The 18,612-nt window shown below is 43.9% G+C and overlaps 1 protein-coding gene across 2 annotated transcripts in view; it reads left to right on the top strand.

The window, feature by feature from the left end:
- Window positions 1-18,612, top strand: part of LOC116989047 (sodium- and chloride-dependent GABA transporter ine-like) — a 94,423-nt gene that overhangs the window by 45,530 nt on the left and 30,281 nt on the right. For both annotated transcript variants that reach the window (XM_033046181.1, XM_033046180.1), the window contains exon 4: window positions 16,665-16,797. In XM_033046181.1, coding sequence (XP_032902072.1) covers window positions 16,665-16,797 — 133 coding nt within the window. The remainder of the gene's footprint in view (window positions 1-16,664; window positions 16,798-18,612) is intronic.

The following is an 18,612-nucleotide window of genomic DNA, read 5'->3' as shown; positions in this document are numbered from 1 at the left end:
TCATTGTAATGTAAACACAGCTTCTCCGTGGATTATCACCTTGTCGTGGTGGAGAAGCTTGTGTGGTCCTGAGATCCTGAGATCCTGAGAGCGATGCCATCTGGAGCTATGCTCCTGGTAGGGCCACCCATGGCGGTAAGGTCGAGGGGGAGGTCCCTGACAAAGAGCAATCCAACCAAGACCTCAACGGTGGAACAGGCGGAGGAGGACGATGACTGACCTTAGTGGAGCGTCACGACGGCTGGGAAGGCGGATGAAGGCTGCAGCAGAAAAGGGTCTCCGGTCGTCTTGGACTCCATGCCACTGGATCCTGACCCAGATCTGTCAAGGACCGTGGAGTGCTGTCTGTGCACCAGTCTCCCCACGGTAAACAAAGTCACGCACAGGCGTTCTCCATGAGAGGACTGTCATACTCGTTTTGAGTCACCGCCAACGAAACACAGCTCAGAGTGACAGACTCTGTTAGGCATGTTCCAGGCCCCCATCACTTTCTGTGTAAAATACTTACCCAGCTCATCTCCTTTCAATGCTTTCCTTCTGACCTTCAACCTATGCTCTTTAACCTTTGACATTTGCACCCTGGGAACAAGCTTCTGACTATCTACCTTATCTCTGCCTCTCAGAAGTTTACATACTTCTATTAGGTCTTTGCTCAACCTCCAGTGCTCTAGGGAAAACAACCAAAGTCTACCCATTCTCTTCTCATAGCCATTGCCCCGTAATGCAGGCAGCATTCTGAGTCTGAAGAAGGGTGTCGATACAAAACGCCATCAGTCCATTCCCTTCACAGATGCTGCCTGACTCGTTAAGTTAATCCATCTCTTAGTAAATCTCCTCTGGACTCTCTCCAAAGTCAATAAGTAATAGGAACAGAATCAGGCTATTCGGCCCATCAAGTCTACTCCGCCATTCAATCATGGCTGATCTATCTCTCCCTCCTAACCCCGTTCTCCTGCCTTCTCCCCATAACCCCTGACACCCAAGAGCCTGCACATCCTTCCTGCAGTTATGAACCATTATTTTATATGTAAACTGTAATATAGGTAATAAGATGGCAATTTTATTATGATGAAGACAGGAATTTCAGATAAATATATTTAATTAGTTTATGAATGATTTCTATGTTGCATTTAACATCAAGTGAAATATCCACAATCTTTTGCAGCAAGATTATGATCAGATGGTCTCTTAATAAGATGATAGGTAATTGTACTTCATAGTGTTAGTTAGACCTCTCCTCCCTGTGAATATTAATATCACCGCGAAACAATATTATATAATCGGTACAATAGAGAATACTCAGTTTAGAGACAAGTCCTGTTGCTTCTGAGGGTAATTTTCCCAGAAATAATTGAATTAAAGACAAATCTAATTCTATAAGAATTACACACCACTGCAGACATAGAATAACATTCAAAATGAAGGAAATTGTTTCACACGAAACAAGCAATAAACAGAGTATGTCACTCGAGGCAGCATCTGCTGTGTTTACATTAACTAGCAAGGATGATTACGTTAATTCCAGTTTAAAACAGCATCTTTCAAAGATTACATAAAAATGGCATCTGGCACATACAGTAGTAAGTAGATCATGGTTTTGAATCATTCATCTTCAGAAAAGAAATCTAGACTCATCACACTTCCTCACTTCATTCCAAGATAGTTTTAACCATGTGTAGGGAGGAACTGCAGATGCTGGCTTATACCCAAGATAGACACAACATGCTGGAGTAACTCAGCGGGACAGGCAGCATCTCTGGAGAGAAGGAATGGGTGACGTTTCGGGTTGAGACCCTTCTTCAGACTTTAATCATGTATCAACGTGACGTTATTTATTTTTCCTGGCTTAGTTTTTGTTTCTTCATTAGTGTAGTTATAACATTTTGTTGAGCACTCATACCTTGGCATCATCTGTACCATGATGTGACAGGATATTGCAAACAATTACTCTAACATTCTTGAACGACATTTCATAGAGTGCTGGAGTAACTCAGTGGGTCAGGCAGCATCTGTGGAGAACATGGATAGGTGACGTTTCACAGAGTGCTGGAGTAACTCAGCGGGTCAGGCAGCATCTTTGGAGAGCATGGATAGGTGACGTTTCACAGAGTGCTGGAGTAACTCAGTGGGTCAGGCAGCATCTCTGGAGAATATGCATATGTGACGTTTCGGGTCAGGCTAAAGAAGATTCCCAAACCGAAACATCACCTAATCATGATCTCCAGAGAGGTTTACGAAAGAACTGCAGATGCTGGAGAAATCGAAGGTGGACAAAAATGCTGGAGGAACTCAGCGGGTGAGGCAGCATCTATGGAGAGAAGGAATAGGTGACGTTTCGAGTTCCAGAGATGTTGCCTAACCCGCTGAGTTACCCCAGCATTAGAAGAAGGTCTGAAGAAGGGTTTCGGCCCAAAACGTCGCCTATTTCCTTCGCTCCATAGATGCTGCTGCACCCGCTGAGTTTCCCCAGCAATTTTGTGTACCCACCAGCATTAGATGTCTTCTTTTGGAAATCAACATCTGCAGATCCTTGTCTCTCTATTTCCAAACCAGGAGCATACGTGGCCTGGAGGGTAAATACAAGTGGTAATGTCCCTTCCACACGTTGTCTGTGTGTCTCTTGGTGAGAGAGGTTAAGGGTTTGGGAGATGCTGTCAATGTAACCTGGGCGAATAATTGCCCTGCGTTTAGTAGATGATGCATATTGCAATCATGGCGGGCATGGTGGCGCAGTGGTAGAGTTGCTGCCTTACAGCGCCAGAGACCCGTGTTAGATCACAACTACAGGTGCTGTCTGTACGGCGTTTGTACGTTCTCCCCCTGACCTGCGTGGGTTTTCTCCGAGATCTTCGGTTTCCTCCCACACTCCAAAGACGTGCAGGTTTGTAGGTTAATTGGCTTGGTATAAATGGAAAGTTATCACTAGTGTGTGTAGAATAGTGTTAGTGTGCGGGAATCGCTGGGCAGTGCAGACTCGGTGGGACGAAGGGCCTGTTTCCACGCTGTATCTCTAAACTAAACTAAACTATAGGCAGGGAGAATGAATGTTCAGGGAGGTTGTTCGGACCCCAATAAAATGGGCTGCTCATCCCTGGAGGTTGTTAGGTTTCTTGTGATTGTTGAAGATCAGAAGATCACAAGTGATAGGAGCAGAATTAGGCCATTCGGCCCATCAAGTCTACTTGGCCATTCAATCATGGCTGATCTATCTCTTCCTCCTAACCCCATTCTCCTGCCTTCTCCCCAAAACCCCTGACACCCATACTAATCAATAATCTATCTATCTCTGCCTTAAATAAGTCCACTGAGGTGGCCTCTACAACCTTCTGTGGCAAACAATTCCACAGATTCACCACCCTATGACGAAAGAAATTCCTCCTCATCTCCTTCCTAAAAGAATGTCCGTTCATTCTGAAGCTATGGCTTCTAGTCCTAGATTCTCCCACATCCACTCTATCCAAGCCTTTCACGATTCTGTACGTTTCAATGAGGTCCCCCATCATTCTTCTAAACTCCAGCGAGTACAGGCCCAGTGCCGTCAAACGCTCATCATAGGTTAACCCACTCATTCCTGGGATCATTTGTGTAAACCTCCTCTGGACCCTCTCCAGAGCCAGCACATCCTTCCTCAGATATGGTGCCCAAAATTGCTCACAGTTTTCCAAATGCTGACCAGCGCCTTATAGAGCCTCAGCAGTACATCTGAATTTAGAAGGATAAGAGGGGACCTTATAGAAACGTATTAAATTATAAAAGGACTGGACAAGCTAGATGCAGGAATAATGCTCCCAATGATGGTCCAGAACCAGGGGCCACAGTCTAAGAATAAAGGGGAGGCCATTTAAAAGTGAGATGAGAAAAAACGTTTTCACCAAGAGAGTTGTGAATTTGTGGAATTCTCTGCCACAGAAGGCAGTGGAGGCCAATTCGCTGGATGAATTTCAAAGAGAGTTAGATAGAGCTCTAGGGGCTAGCAGAATCAAGGGATATGGGGAGAAGGCAGGCACGGGTTAGGGGGCTGTCCCACTGCGGCGACCTAATTGGCGAGTTTAGAAGAGTTTGCCCTCGACTCATACTCGCAGCATGGTCGACACGAGGTCCTTGGAGGTCTTTGTAACTCTCCTTCATGCTCGAGAGTAGTCCCCGCGCACTCGAGGCCTCAGCTAGGTCGCGGCGTATTTTTCAACATGCTGAAAAATGCCTGCGAGTAAAAAATGGTCGCCATGGAAAAAATCGATATTTTTTTTACTCGTAGGTTTAGTCGAAGTGGGTCGTAGTAGGTCGGCATGTTAGTCGTAGGTAATCGAGAGTAGTCCAAGGTAATCGAAGATAGTCTTCAACACAGTCAAAGGGAGGTCGAAGGAGATCGAAGGAGGTTGTCTTCACTCTCCACTATTCGGTGTCCAATTTTCCCGAAGCTAGTCTTCAACATAGTCGAAGGAGGTTGAAGCTAGTCTTCTATGTAGTCAAAGGAGGTTTTCAACATGACACTTTTTCAAACTTTCCTAAACTCTTCTAAACTCGCCAATTAGGTCGCCGCAGTGGGACAGCCCCTTTACTGATTGTGGATAATCCTCCATGATCACAATGAATGGCGGTGCATGCTCGAAGGGCCAAATGGCCTCCTCCTGCACCTATTTTCTATGTTTTTATGTTTCTATCCCTGTTTTTGTATACAAGCCCTCTCGAAATAAGTGCTCGATTCAACTTGCAGATTAACTTTTTGGAAATCGTGCACCAACACTCCCAAGTCCCTCGTTAATTGTAAGTGGTTAGAAAATGGCCTTTGCTTCACACATTTCTGTCATGAACGTATCTACCTCCCTGGACCACAAGCTCTGCAGCTCCACTGGCATTTCTTTCAGCACTGACTTGACATCACTGTGTGAAAATGGCCCGGACTCATCTAAATCTCTCCATCCAACCATTTATTCCCACTCAATCTTATATTTCACCATACATTTCAATCAACTTTAATCTACTCCTTTCTGTACAACTACTAGTCTGCCCCTTTCTCAAATATCAGCATAAATTTAAACAAATGTTAATCCCAGTTTCAAAAATAAAATCAACCAACAATTATCTTTTGTTGAACCACTATTAGTTTCATGGAGAAAAACACAAAGTGCTGGAGTAACTCAGCGGGTCAGGCAGCATCCCTGGAGGTCATGGATAGATCACGTTTCGGGAGAGGATCCTATTTCAGACCCTTCTGAAGACTGAAGAAGGTCCTGACCCAAAATATGACCTATCCATGTTCTCCAGAGATGCTGCCTGGCCTGCTGAGTTACTCCAGCACTTTGTGGCTTTTTTTACTAAGCCAGCAGTTCCTTATTGCTACATTAGAATCATAGATAAACAGCATTGAAATATATCCTTCCATATCTCTGTGTCTCCCTCTCCCCTGACTCTCAGTTTGAAGAAGGGTCTCGATCCAAAACGTCATCCATTCCTTCTCCCCAGAGATGCCGCCTGTCCCGCTGAGTTACTCCAGCATTTTGTGTCTATCCTCGGTGTAAACCAGCATCTGCAGCTTCTTCCGATACGACTCTTCAGCCCATTATGTCTACGCTGACCATTATGCCATCTACACCAATCCCACTCAGTCCCGTGGTGAGACCACGAAGAAGGGTTTCGGCCCAAAACGTTGCCTATTTCCTTTGCTCCATAGATGCTGCTGCACCCGCTGAGTTTCTCCAGCACTTTTGTCTACCTTCGATTTTCCAGCATCTGCAGTTCCTTCTTAAAAAAGGTCAGTCAACCCACTGAATCTGCATGCAAGAGATGCCATTTTGGAGTCATTTTAGAGTTCCAGCTGCAGCTGGTCACAAAGAAAGGAACTGCAGATGCTGGTTTACACCGAAGACAGACACAAAGTGCTGGAGTAACTCAGCGGGTCAGGCAGCACCCTCTTGTGCTTCCTGCCCTGGCTTAACTTCCTGAAAAGCATATACCTCACACTCTCACAGCACAGATCTGAAAAGCCACATTTCAGCATGTGACAAAGCTGGGTGTTAGTTTACAGTTCTCCTGAATGACACCGTAAAAATGATCGAAGATAGACACAAAAAGCTGGAGTAACTCAGCGGGACAGGCAGCGTCTCTGGAGAGAAGGAATGGGTGACGTTTCGGGTCCAGACCCTTCTTCAGACTGGTTAGGGATAAGGGAAACAAGAGATATAGGCGGTGATGTGGAGAGATAAAGAACATTGAATGAAAGATGTGCAAAAAAGTGACGATGAGAAAAAAAACAGGCCATTGTTAGTTGTTTGTAGGGTGAAAACACGAAGCTAGTGCGACTTGGGTGGGGGAGGGATAGAGAGAGAGGGAATACCGGGGCTACCTGAAGTGAGAAAAATCAATTGTCATACTACTGGGCTGTAAGCTGCCCAAGCAAAATATGAGATGCTGTTCCTCCAGCTCCTTCCTACACAATGTAAAATGATCGATAGGTATACATTTTGCATTGCATGCCACTGCCATCTACTGGTCTTCATCTGAACATTGCCCCCATCATGAAAAGGGAATAAAGAATGAAATAGATGCAAGAGGCATGGATGGCATCATCATCATCATCATCGTTGAACACATTAGCGACTCAGTGGCGCTGGTTTCCGACTGGAACGGTGACGGACGCACCACACATCTCTGTCCTCCAGTTCCTGCGGACTTCCGCCGCTGGAAGTATAGGATGTTGGTGTGTGTGCTTCATCATCATTCCTTACAATGCCGTGTACGACAGTGATCGCAACTTCTACTGAAGTGTGGATGGCCATTGGCTCGCTAGGAGCTCATCCGCCCTTTGACGGGTCTTGTTTTTGGTCCTGCTGGGGGTCCACAGCACCCTCCTCACCTGGCAAACCAGGTGGGGGAGACGGTTTAGTCGCCGACTATCCGACCATGGAGCAGGTAGCGCGGGATTACGTGGTACACGTGGCGGGGGGGTCCTCCCTCCTCCCGACCTGAGCCATGGCAGCAATTTGCAAAACATGACAATTACAAGCGGCAACCTATTGAATTACCCTCCTACCTCCCGTACAAAGCAAAGTTACACATCAATGCCAGGAGAAAACTTAATTCCTCATTAATCAATGAACATAGAGCACACAAAACATGCTCAAAATGTTTAAGAAAGAACTGCAGATGCTGGTAAATCGAAGGTAGACACAAAATGCTGGAGTAACTCCGCGGGTGAGGCAGCATCTATGGAGAGAAGGAATTGGCGACGTTTCGGGTCGAAACCCTTCTTCAGTCTGAATCTCCAGAGATGCTGCCTGTCCCACTGTGTTACTCCAGCTTTTTGTGTCTATCCATGTTAGTCCTGCCTGCCTTCGTTTGGTCAATATCTCTCTAAATCTTTCCTTTCCATATTTTTTGCTTCCTCTTCCCTTATCACAGTTTTGTTCTTCTTTCCTGCATTCTGAAATATTCCCAATCCTCAGCTTCACTGTTTACTGACGATGGTTAAATCTTCCATTTAAATAAAAACTGAAAATGCTGAAAATACTCACCCAGCGAGGATTGCCTGGGAAGATTTATTACAGGTCTTTGCTCTTAGACAGCAGAACCTCAAACTTTAGACTTTATACATTAGAGATACAGTGCAGAAACAGGCCCTTCGGCCCACCGAGTCTGTGCCAACCAGCGATCCTCGTATACTAACATTATCCTACTCACGAGGGACAATTTACATTTATATCAAGCCGATTAACCTATAAACCTGTACGTCTTTGGAGTGTGGGAGGAAAACCGTAGATCTCGGAGAAAACCCACGCAGGTCACGGGGAGAACGTACAAACTCCGTGCAGACAAGCACCTGTAGCCAGGTTCGAACCCGGGTCTCTGGCGCTGTAAGCGCTGTAACTCTGTTTTAAGTCGTTAATTTAAAATAAAAACAGAAAATGCTGAAAGTACTCAGCAGATGAGGATTGCCAGCGTAGATTTATTCTGGGCCTTTATTCTCAGACAGCATAACTTTAGGCTTTAGAGATACAACGTGGAAACAGGCCCTTCGGCCCACAGAGTCCGTGCCGACCAGCGATCCTCCTACACTAACACTGCCCGATACACTACAGACAGCACCCGTAGTCAGGATCGAACTGGGTCTCTGGCACTGCAAGGCAGCAACTGAGCCACCGTGCCACCAAGAAGCTTTCCATTACATACTAACAATTATTAAAAGATACTTGGACCTTCCTTATCTGAGGTACTGATCTGGGACCAAGACTTCCCGGCACCAGCTAGCAGCCTGTGGCTTCTTATACAGAAACGGCTAACAGGCCTTGTAAATGCATGAATCCTCTGCTTTATTTTGGCTCTATTTTAGCCATGATTTACAACCCCACCACTCACCTGTATCCACCTATTAACTTTTCAGAGGTTATGGGGAGAAGGCAGGAGAATGGGGTGAGGAGGGGGTGATAGACCAGCCATGATTGAATGGTGGAATAGACTCAGTGTGCCGAATGGCCTAATTCTACTCCTATTCCTTAAGACTTTATGATCACTTGCCGAGTTTTTCCCCATCTCCACTCCTCCTTGCCAGCTTTTCCTCCCCCCGCTCCATCAGTCCTGACCCAAAACCTCATCTGTCCGTTCCCTCCCCAGATGCTGCCTGACCTGCTGAGTTTCTCCGGTACTTTGTGTTTTGACCTAAATTTGCCTGTTCTACTTCGCTTCCTCAACATACTGATCTAGAATATTCATCAAGCATTGCTTGAATTAATTTGCTGCAACATTGCGGCTAATTTGTCTTGCTCCATCTATAATTGATGAAGGTTTTCTACGGTTATCGTATTGCCTCTGTCACACGCACCTTTACATTTCTGATGAAAGTTAAGCCTCTCTATTGCTGTTACTCTTTGCAAGTCCCACCAATGTTTTCTGCTCCTCGCACTTTCTTCGACCGACCCAAGCTCAAGATCTCGAACGTGCTAACATGATCAACATGCCATAATTGCAAGAAAGCACCAAACCCTTGTTGAATTATAACGGCAGTAAGAAAAATATATCGACCAAAATAAAAATCAAATCATCAAACAATTGGCCGTCCCTTTAAATAGCAACGGTGAATTGCAATTGTACCATTTAGTTTAGTTTAGTTTAGTTTTTGGACACAGCACAGAAACAGTCCCTTCGGCCTATCGAGTCCACGCCGACCAGCGATGCCTGACACTCGGGACAATTTACAGTTCTCATTGAAGCCAATTAAGCTATAAACCTGCTGGTTTAAACCAAAGATAGGCACAAAAAGCTGGAGTAACTCAGCGGGACAGGCAGCATCTCTGGAGAGATGTTTCTGGTCAGGTCTGAAGAAGGGTCTCAACCCGAAACGTCGCTCATTCCTTCCCTCCAGAGATGCTGCCTGTCCCGCTGGGTTACTCCAGCTTTTTGAGTTTATCTTATCCTACAAACCTGTATGTCTTTGGTGTGTGGGAGGAAACCAGAGCACCCAGAGAAAACCCATGTGGTCACAGGGAGAATGTACAAATTCCACACAGATAGCACCCATAGTCGGGTTTGAACCCGGGTCTCTGGCCCTGTGAGGCAGCAACACTACTGCTGCGCCACTAAGAGGATGCATTCTTTCTGAGTTGGGCTTCACAAGAGTAGTGTTGCATTAATGCAGCTTGTATTTGTGTGACGTAATAATCCGCTTGCTTCATGTGCCTTCAGTACATGTGTGTTAACATGCTCATCATGACTATGACATCAATCGTGCAAACGCCCCAGACAGCTGCTGAATTTCTTTAACATTTTTGGTGCGGCACGGTGGTGCAGTGGTAGAGCTGCTGCCTTACAGCGCCAGGGACCCGGGTTCGATCCTGACCATGGGTGCTGTCTGTACGGAGTTTGTACGTTCTCCCCGTGACCTGCGTGGGTTTTCACCAAGATCTTCGGTTTCCTCCCACACCCCAAAGACGTGCGGGTTTGCAGGCTAATTGGCTTCGGTAAAATGGTCAAATGTCCCTAGTGTGTGTAGGATAATGTTAGAGCACGGACTCGGTGGGCCGAATGGCCTGTTTCCGCGCTGCATCTCCTAAAGTAAGGTTGTAGGTTAATTGACTTGATATAAATGTAAATTGTCCCCAGTGTGTGTAGGATAGTGTTAGTGTGCGGGGATTGCAGGTCGGCGCGGACTCGGTGGGCCGAATGGCCTGTTTCAACGCTGTATTTCTAAACGAAACTAAAACAATTTGATTGCAACACCAATAATTTCCCACCGCCATCAAATTCCAGATCTTTGACTTTCAGCAAACTGCAGTAACATTTCTACAACATAGAGTTAATTATAAGACTTTTAATATGCATAAAATAATTTACATTTATACATTCATGATAGGCTTCATTCAGCCTTATATCTAATTATCTGTTCAAAGCTATACAAAAGTGCTAGATTATCAAACATTTCCACTGATGTTCAGTTAAAACTCTCCTAATTGGAAATGAATAAAGCATGGCAATCTATTTATAAAACACTCCATTAGCTGTCCAATTGGCTTTTTGGTAAAACAAAATGATCAACTGCGAAATGTTTTTCAAAGTGTCTTGAAGTTGCAGGTATCTTTCGCCAAGACACAAGCTATAGAGATGGGAATGAAAACAGAAAATAATGGAAATACTCAGCAGGCCAGGCAGCATCAGTGGGGAGGGAAAAAAGTTAATATTTCCAGTTGATGATCCTTCATCAGGGATGGGAAAGTGGTTACAAAGCAGGGCAAGTCAAGTCAAGTTGACCAAAGTGTTTTACATTTGTTATAAGAATAGTATAAACAAACAAACTACATACATATATACATATAGCCCTCGCTCAGAGGACGTCAGGAAAGGCTTGGGAGTACAGATATACGTTTTTAGTCTAGACTTAAAGGAGTCGATGGAGGGGGCAGTTCTGATGGGAAGGGGGATGCAGTTTAAAGTGGAGACAGAAAGATGCCTATATGTATCTTTAATATGTAGATGTGTCATATGGCCAGCAAAAGAAACAATGACATTTAACTTAAGTTGACTTATGTTTGAAACATAGAACATAGAAACGTAGAAAATAGGTGCTGGAGTAGGCCGTTCGGCCCAACGAGCAGGCACCGCCGTTCAATATAATCATGGCTGATCATCCAGAATCAGTAGCTTGTTTCTGCTTTCTCCCCATATCCCTTGGTTCTGTTAGCCCTAAGAGCTAGTTCTAACTCTCTCTTGAAAACATCCAGTGAATTGGCCTCCACTGCCTTCTGTGGCAGAGAATTCCACAGATTCACAACTCTGGGTGAAAAAATCCACGGATTCACAACTCTCTGGGTGAAAAGTGCTTTTCAGGGAATAAAACTTCAAAATCCAGTGGTCCACTCAGACCTTGTGGAAGCAAATGGACAGAACACGTTTCCAAAGCCCTAAAAAGCAAAGTGTAGAGTTATAATTAGAATATGTGGACATGAATTTCTAAATATAAGCCTGAAACATCGAAAGAGAATGAATGAAAAGATGCAGCTTATTTTGTTTAGTTTAGTTTAGTTTAGCTTATTGTCACGTGTACGTGAGTTAGATATAACTCTTAGGGCTAATGGAATCAAGGGATATGGGGAGAATGCAGGAACGGTGTACTGATTTATGATGATCAGCCATGATCATATTGAATGGCGGTGCTGGCATGAAGGGCCGAATTGCCAACTCCTGCATCTATTTTCTATGTCTATATTTTCTATGTTACAGTGAAATTTCCTTCTGTTGCATGCTATCCAGTCAGCTAAAAGACAAGACATGATTACAATCGAGCCATCTACATGATAAAAGGGATAACGTTTATTGCAAGATAAAGTCCAGTAACGTCTAATTAAAAAAAGATAAAATTTCAAACTCACAGATATTGAACATAATGAGCCTAGCAAGCCTTTAGACATCTGTTTCTACATCAACAGACAGACAACGCCCCTGTAGAATTACTTTTGAGACTCTAATCGTACTCTTTCAGAGAGTGTTCAATATCATTCTGCCATTTTGGCTTGAGGGCATCTGACAAAAGAAATGCCAGACAAACTGTGGGGTATCTTTCCCATGGTCCGTTGAATCTAAAATGCTAAAAGACAAGACTGATATTCAGCTGTTGTTGCCAGCTCCCTGCTTGAAATCTGAGTCAGGCTTTCCCTGGAACGTTCGACTGGAGTGATTGATCTGGCAGTGTGCAGTCGCGGGACGTAACCGTCCTTGCTTTATCTGCCTGGATACAGATTATTCACTTGTCTCCCCACCTGATGTTGTTTCATATTGCCTAGTCTGGCGGGAGACGGCTTCCGGGTGGGAGGGGGGGTATAAGAAGGCTGAGGGGGGGGGGGGGGAAGGGGGAGAGGGGGGGGGAGTTGGATCGGCATTTGAGCAGAAAGAACAAATGTGCCAGGGGAGGATGGTGAAGCTTATTGTGAAATAACCAAACAAAAACACAACCAATTCCACGACCCACAGGAGAAACAAGGAACTGCAGATGCTGTTTTATACCAAAGATAGACACAAAGTGCTGGAGGAACTACGCGGGTCAGGCAGCATCTCTGGAGAAAAAGGATGGGTGGCGTTCTGGGTTGGTGCATTCTCCCCGTGACATGGTGGGTTTTCTCCGGGTGCTCCAGTTTCCGCCCACACTCAGGTTTGTGGGTTAATTGGCTTCGGTAAAAGTTGTAAATCGTCCCTTGTGCGTAGGATGGTGTTAACGTAAGGGGTGATCGATGGTCGGTGCGGACTCGGTCGGCCGAAGGGCCCATTTCCGCGCTGTGTCTCTAAAGGCTAAAACGTCTTGAGTCTGTTCTGCATTCCACTAGATCACAGCTGTTTGCATCTTAATTTAATTTAAACACATTCGCCTCACACTTAATAATTAATTAATTTTAATGAAAATTAAAATACGTATTGAAACAAGCATTTGCATACAATTTACCGGAAGACGTCTTGTTTGGTCTGACATTACATTATTAACCTATTTTTCAGTTTTTGTGTTTTATGCATTCTTTGAGATTTGTTTTAGTTTTTCTGTGTTGAAGAGAAATATTGTTATCATACTTAAAAACTAAACAAAAGTTCTGTTTCTGGGTTTAAAAAAAAGACCAGCATCCTTCACACATCAACGGAGAGAAATTTGTAAGATCATTGAATCATAGAATCATTGAAAGATACAGCTTGGAAACAGGCTCTTCGGCCCATCAGGTCCATACTGGCCATCAATCATCCATTCACATGAATTCTATGTTATTCCACTTACTCATCCATTCACTAACACACGCTAGAGGCAATTTAAAGAGGTCGATTAACCTACAAACCTGCACATCTTTGGGATGTTTAGTTTAGTTTTGAGATACAGCGCGGAAACAAGCCCTTCGGCCCACCAGCGATCCCCGCATAGTAACACTATCCTACACATACCAGGGACAATTTATATTTATACCAAGCCAATTAACCTACAAGCCTGTACGTCTTTGGAGTGTGGGAGGAAACCAGAGAACTCAGTGAAAATCCAGGAGGTCACAGGGAGAACGTGCAGGCTCCACACAGATAGCATCTGAGATCAGGATCGAACCCGGGTCTTTGGCGCCGTGTAGCAGCGGCTCCACCAGATGTGTTGCGCATGAGATTCTTCTTCAGTACATTTGTTCACACAGAAGTCAGTTTAGTTTGGAGACACAGCGTGGAAACAGGGACACACTAGGGACAATTTACATTTATACAGAGCCAATTAACCAACATACCTGTACGTCTTTGGAGTGTGGGAGGAATCGGGATCGAACCCGGGTCTCCGGCGCTGCAAGCGCTGTAAGGCAGCAACTCTACCGCTGCGCCACCGTGTGGCCAGAATGAAATGTTACGAGACATATAAACTTAGCAATTGTCATTCATCTCCAGAATTGGCTCTGGAACCTGCCAGTGTCTTGTGGTGCATTGAACAGACACTGCATTGAATCTGTATCAATGTTTGCGCAGTCTCTATCAAACGTGCTCTATTCTCTTCCATGCTACTTCTCTTCTCTTGCATTTCAGCCTTACTCTCCTATGTATTCACCGATTCAGTCATTTGCTTTTATTGCCATTTAATTTGTAAAACCATTGGCAGATTTTACCACCAGGAATCATAGTAAATCATTTTCTTTAAAGCTATCCACCATTGGTAAAAGACATTGAGAGAGAATAATGTCTTTGAATTTTTACCCCCTTTTTTACGTTGGGATGAAAGCAAAGTAAATGCCAGAATTAGTTAGTCTTTTGAATATTACATCATCCTAATATATCTGAAAACCTAACCAGGGCATTTATGGAGTTTAAGGTACACTCCGGAATTCCAAGGCAGCAGGAATGATTCTGTGGTGTCTGGGAATTAGATGCTGAATTACTGTCATTATTCTCCATTTGTACATTACATTGTGATCAATCTGAAGAAGGGTCTCGACCCGAAAGGCCGCCTATTCCTTTGCTCCATGCTCCCTCACCTGCTGAATTTCTCCAGCTTTTTTGTCTTCCTTCGATTTTTCCAGCATCTGCAGTTCTTTCTGAAGCAAACTGTAGCTTAGTTTAGTTTAGTGATACAGCGTGGAAACAGGCTCATCCTCCCGCCGTGCCGGGCACGACCAGATCTACGTTATCCCAGTATCGCATCCTACACGCTATGGACAATTTAGAGAAAACCCACAGGGTCACGCACAGAGAACGTGCAAACTCCGCACGGGCAGCACCCGTAGTCGGGATTGAACCCGGGTCTCTGGCGCTGTAAGGCAGCAACTCTACCGCTGCTTCGCCCATGGTCCTGCAGTGTTTTTGCCACTTCCTGAATTATCTTACTTAAACAAGGAATTTACAATCTCAAATGGCAAGGTCGAAACACCGCTGAAATGACTGCTCGATTTGAAAATCACCACAGGCTTCAAAATCCATCAGCAGCACGACTAAAGTTAAACAAAGGGAACGATGACATACAAATGGAGGGCTTCACCAGTTGCAGCACTAACAATAATTTATCAGCTCACAGGAAAGATCAACATCAGACACAAATTATGATATAATTTGCACCTATTGCAATCCCATATCTCTTTGTAAAAATGACAGCAGATTGCCAGGTTTATTTATGTCTTCATTTACAGGAAGTGCCTATTGTTGCCAAAGGCAGGAATTATTACCTATTTATTTGCACCTGAATTTAGTAGTTTGCAAGTTAGCCTTTTCCAGCATTCTTCCACCCACTCCAATTAGCCTGAAGAAGGGTTAATGTGTGAAAAGTCGCCTATCTATACCCTCTGGAGATGCTGCCTGACCCGCTAAGTTACTCCAGTACTTTGCATTTTGCTTAGTCATGTGCTCAGCCATTTCAGAGGAGTGTTAAGATTCATTTGGGGACAATTCCATACAGGCTAGAACAGATAAGAATGACTGATTTCCTTCCCTGATATGTGATCTGACTAATGGTGTTTAGCTGAACGTGTGATTCTTCGCATGTCACGATGGAGCCTCGACTTAATATTCATCAGCTTTGTCCATAAAGTTATAATCAACATTGGATTCCATTTTTCTGGATTTAGTCACAAATCACAAAAATTTAAGAATAACAAATAGTTATTTATCTCATTAACAATGAATCACAATTATTGTATCATCCCGCCATATTTTTATCTTTTCCAAATTGAAATTGGGCACAGCGGTAGAGTTGCTGCCATACAGGGCCAGAGACCTGGATTTGATCCCGACTACGGGTGCTGTCTGTACGGAGTTTGTACGTTCTCCCCGTGACCTGCGTGGGTTTTCTCCGGGATCTTCGGTTTCCTCCCACACTCCAAAGACGTACAGGTTTGTAGGTTAATTGGCTTGGTATAAATGTAAATTGTCGCTAGTGTGTGTCGGATAGTGTTAGTGTGCGGGGATCGCTGGTCAGCACAGACTCGGTGGGCCGAAGGGGCCTGTTTCTGCGCTGTATCTCTAAACTAAACAAAACTAAAATTGAAACACAGATCCCATTTGACTTCAACAAAAAGATTCCCAGATCTGCCTGTCCTAGCTACGTACTAATTCTAGGTTTTTACTTTCAATTAGTTTACTCAAGTTGATTATTCAGCTGCAAACCATCGGTCAGTTTTTAATGCATCGTGTGGAAGCTAGTGACAAAACAATAAATGTGAGCTAAAAAAATGGAAGATTTCATCCACTTCTGCATTTGTTTCTAGCTGCCTGTAAACAGTGTGGAGAAGTCCACAAAGGAACACAACAAGAAGCACCTTCTGCGGTTATTTTTGTCAATGGCATTCGCTTTGGGACATTCCTCCAAGTCGATTTCACCCATTGACAAATGGACAATCCAGTATTTATAAAACCTTAACTTATTGTCTAATTGAAAACACATGTAGCTTCCAAATACAAAGTGTCACAGTTAACCCTTCCCTCTCCTAGAATTCAGTTTGCATTCTCCTATTTTCGTTCAGTTCAAGATTATTTCAAGTCTCTGCGGTAATTTGTGCAAAAGGCCGGACAACTCCAATTCATTTTTGCTTGTTTTCCTTTGCAGTATTTCAGTTTAGTTCTGCTACAACTATCCCTTCCCCATCTCTGCTGCTGCTGCATATTGTCATTACTAGAAGTGCAGAAGAGATATCTCCTTGTAAATGAATTATGATCACTGAGATTCCATTATCTTTGCCTCATTCATTTAGTTACCACGTTCTTCAGAAGACAAATGGTCTGGAAGACCTTGGAGATATACGCTGGGAACTTTTTGGTTTCCTTGCCCTTGCCTGGGTCATTGTTTACTTCTGCATATTCAAAGGGGTTCAGTGGACTGGAAAGGTAGGTTTCTATTAGACTGGCCAGTGATTACATTGCCTGCTAGAGATAGCTTGTTACTTGGGTCTGCTTTTATTTTGTCAAAAAAATAAGATGTAAAATTCGATAAGAATTCTAATATAAGGTCATAAGGTCATATGTGATAGGAGTAGAAATAGGACATTCGGCCCATCAAGTCTACTCCATCATTCAATCATGGCTGTTCTATCTCTCCCTCCTACCCCATTCTCCTGCCTTCTCCCTATAACCTCTGACACCTGTACTGATCAAAAATCTATCTATCTCTGCCTTAAAAATATCCACTGACTTGGCCTCCACAGCCTTCTGTGGCAAAGATTTCCACAGATTCACCACCCTCTGATGAAATACATTTTGCCTCATTTCTTTCCTAAAAGAACGTCCTTTATTTCTCTTATATAATGCTTATTTTTTTGGGCATTGCCAATTCTCTAGAGTAGTGTATTGGCTGCCGTTAGTTGCTTTTTAAAGTTGCCGTAAACCTGTAAACAAACGGTGCCAAAGGCACACGTTCCAAGATGGCGACTCCAAGCATGGCGACTCCTTGCGTGCTGGTCCCAGAAGTGGATCTGCAATCACGCATTACAATCGCTCCATGCAATACAGTCTGAAGAAGGGTCTCGACCCGAAACGTCACCCATTCCTTCTCTCCAGAGATCCTGCCCCATCCCGCTGAGTTACTCCAACATTCTGTGTCTACCCGTCCATCATTGACCTTCATGTCCACTAACCTAAACCCATGAGGAATGTGATGCAATTATAAGATTTTTTTACAAAAGGAAAAATAGAATAAAGGTAACATGATGGAGAATTTAATTGTTCAACTAATTGCAATTATGAATAATTTCTGAAAACTATTTAGTCTTCAATATTCTTAAAACTGAGCATTCTAAAACTGTTAAATATTAAATAACTTTCAGTACATTACTTAACACACTATTGGGTTACATCATTACGGGGTTCAATTCTATTTTATTAACATTGGTATTAATTATTTTAATCTAAAAGTTATGTAGTGGGTATATAATAATAATAATAATGGATGGGATTTATATAGCGCCTTTCTAATACTCAAGGCGCTTTATTCATTCACACTCGGTGGTGGTAAGCTACTTCTGTAGCCACAGCTGCCCTGGGGCAGACTGACGGAAGCGTGGCTGCCAATCTGCGCCTACGGCCCCTCCTACCACCACCAATCACTCACACACATTCACACACAGGCAAAGGTGGGTGAAGTGTCTTGCCCAAGGACACAACGACAGTATGCACTCCAAGCGGGATTCGAACCGGCTACCTTCCGGTTGCCAGCCGAACACTTAGCCCATTGTGCCATCTGTCGTCCCAAAAACTTGCCAGAGTTGCCAGAGGATTTAAAAGACATTTGGACAGGTACAGTACATGGATTGGGATAGGGCCAAACGCAGACAAGTGGGACTAGCATATATGGGATATCATGGTTGGCATGGGCAGGTCGGGCCGAAGGGCCTGCTTCCTTGTTGTATAACTCTACAAATCTATGATTCTTTGCCATGTTATTGTTATCATGTTATTGGTTTTGCTTTATGCTTAGTGAAACGCTGCTTTTGTTACTGTAGCGATTGCTATTAGTGTTTTAATGATGATCTGGGGCTGTTCCATTACATCAGTAATGAACATTAAACAGAGTAGTATTTCCATCATCTCTGAAACAGATAGTTGTGGAATAATGGAGTCAACTGGAACCTTCGAGACAGAAGATGAGATTTGTGCTAATTAACACATGGCTTCCATTTTACAGTCACTTAATCCTTAAGTGGTGTG

This window comes from Amblyraja radiata, chromosome 28, assembly GCF_010909765.2.
Source record: "Amblyraja radiata isolate CabotCenter1 chromosome 28, sAmbRad1.1.pri, whole genome shotgun sequence".
Classification (NCBI taxonomy): Eukaryota; Metazoa; Chordata; class Chondrichthyes; order Rajiformes; family Rajidae; genus Amblyraja; species Amblyraja radiata.
The sequence above is the reverse complement of the archived record's forward strand: the minus strand, read 5'-3'. Positions and strand labels throughout refer to the sequence as shown.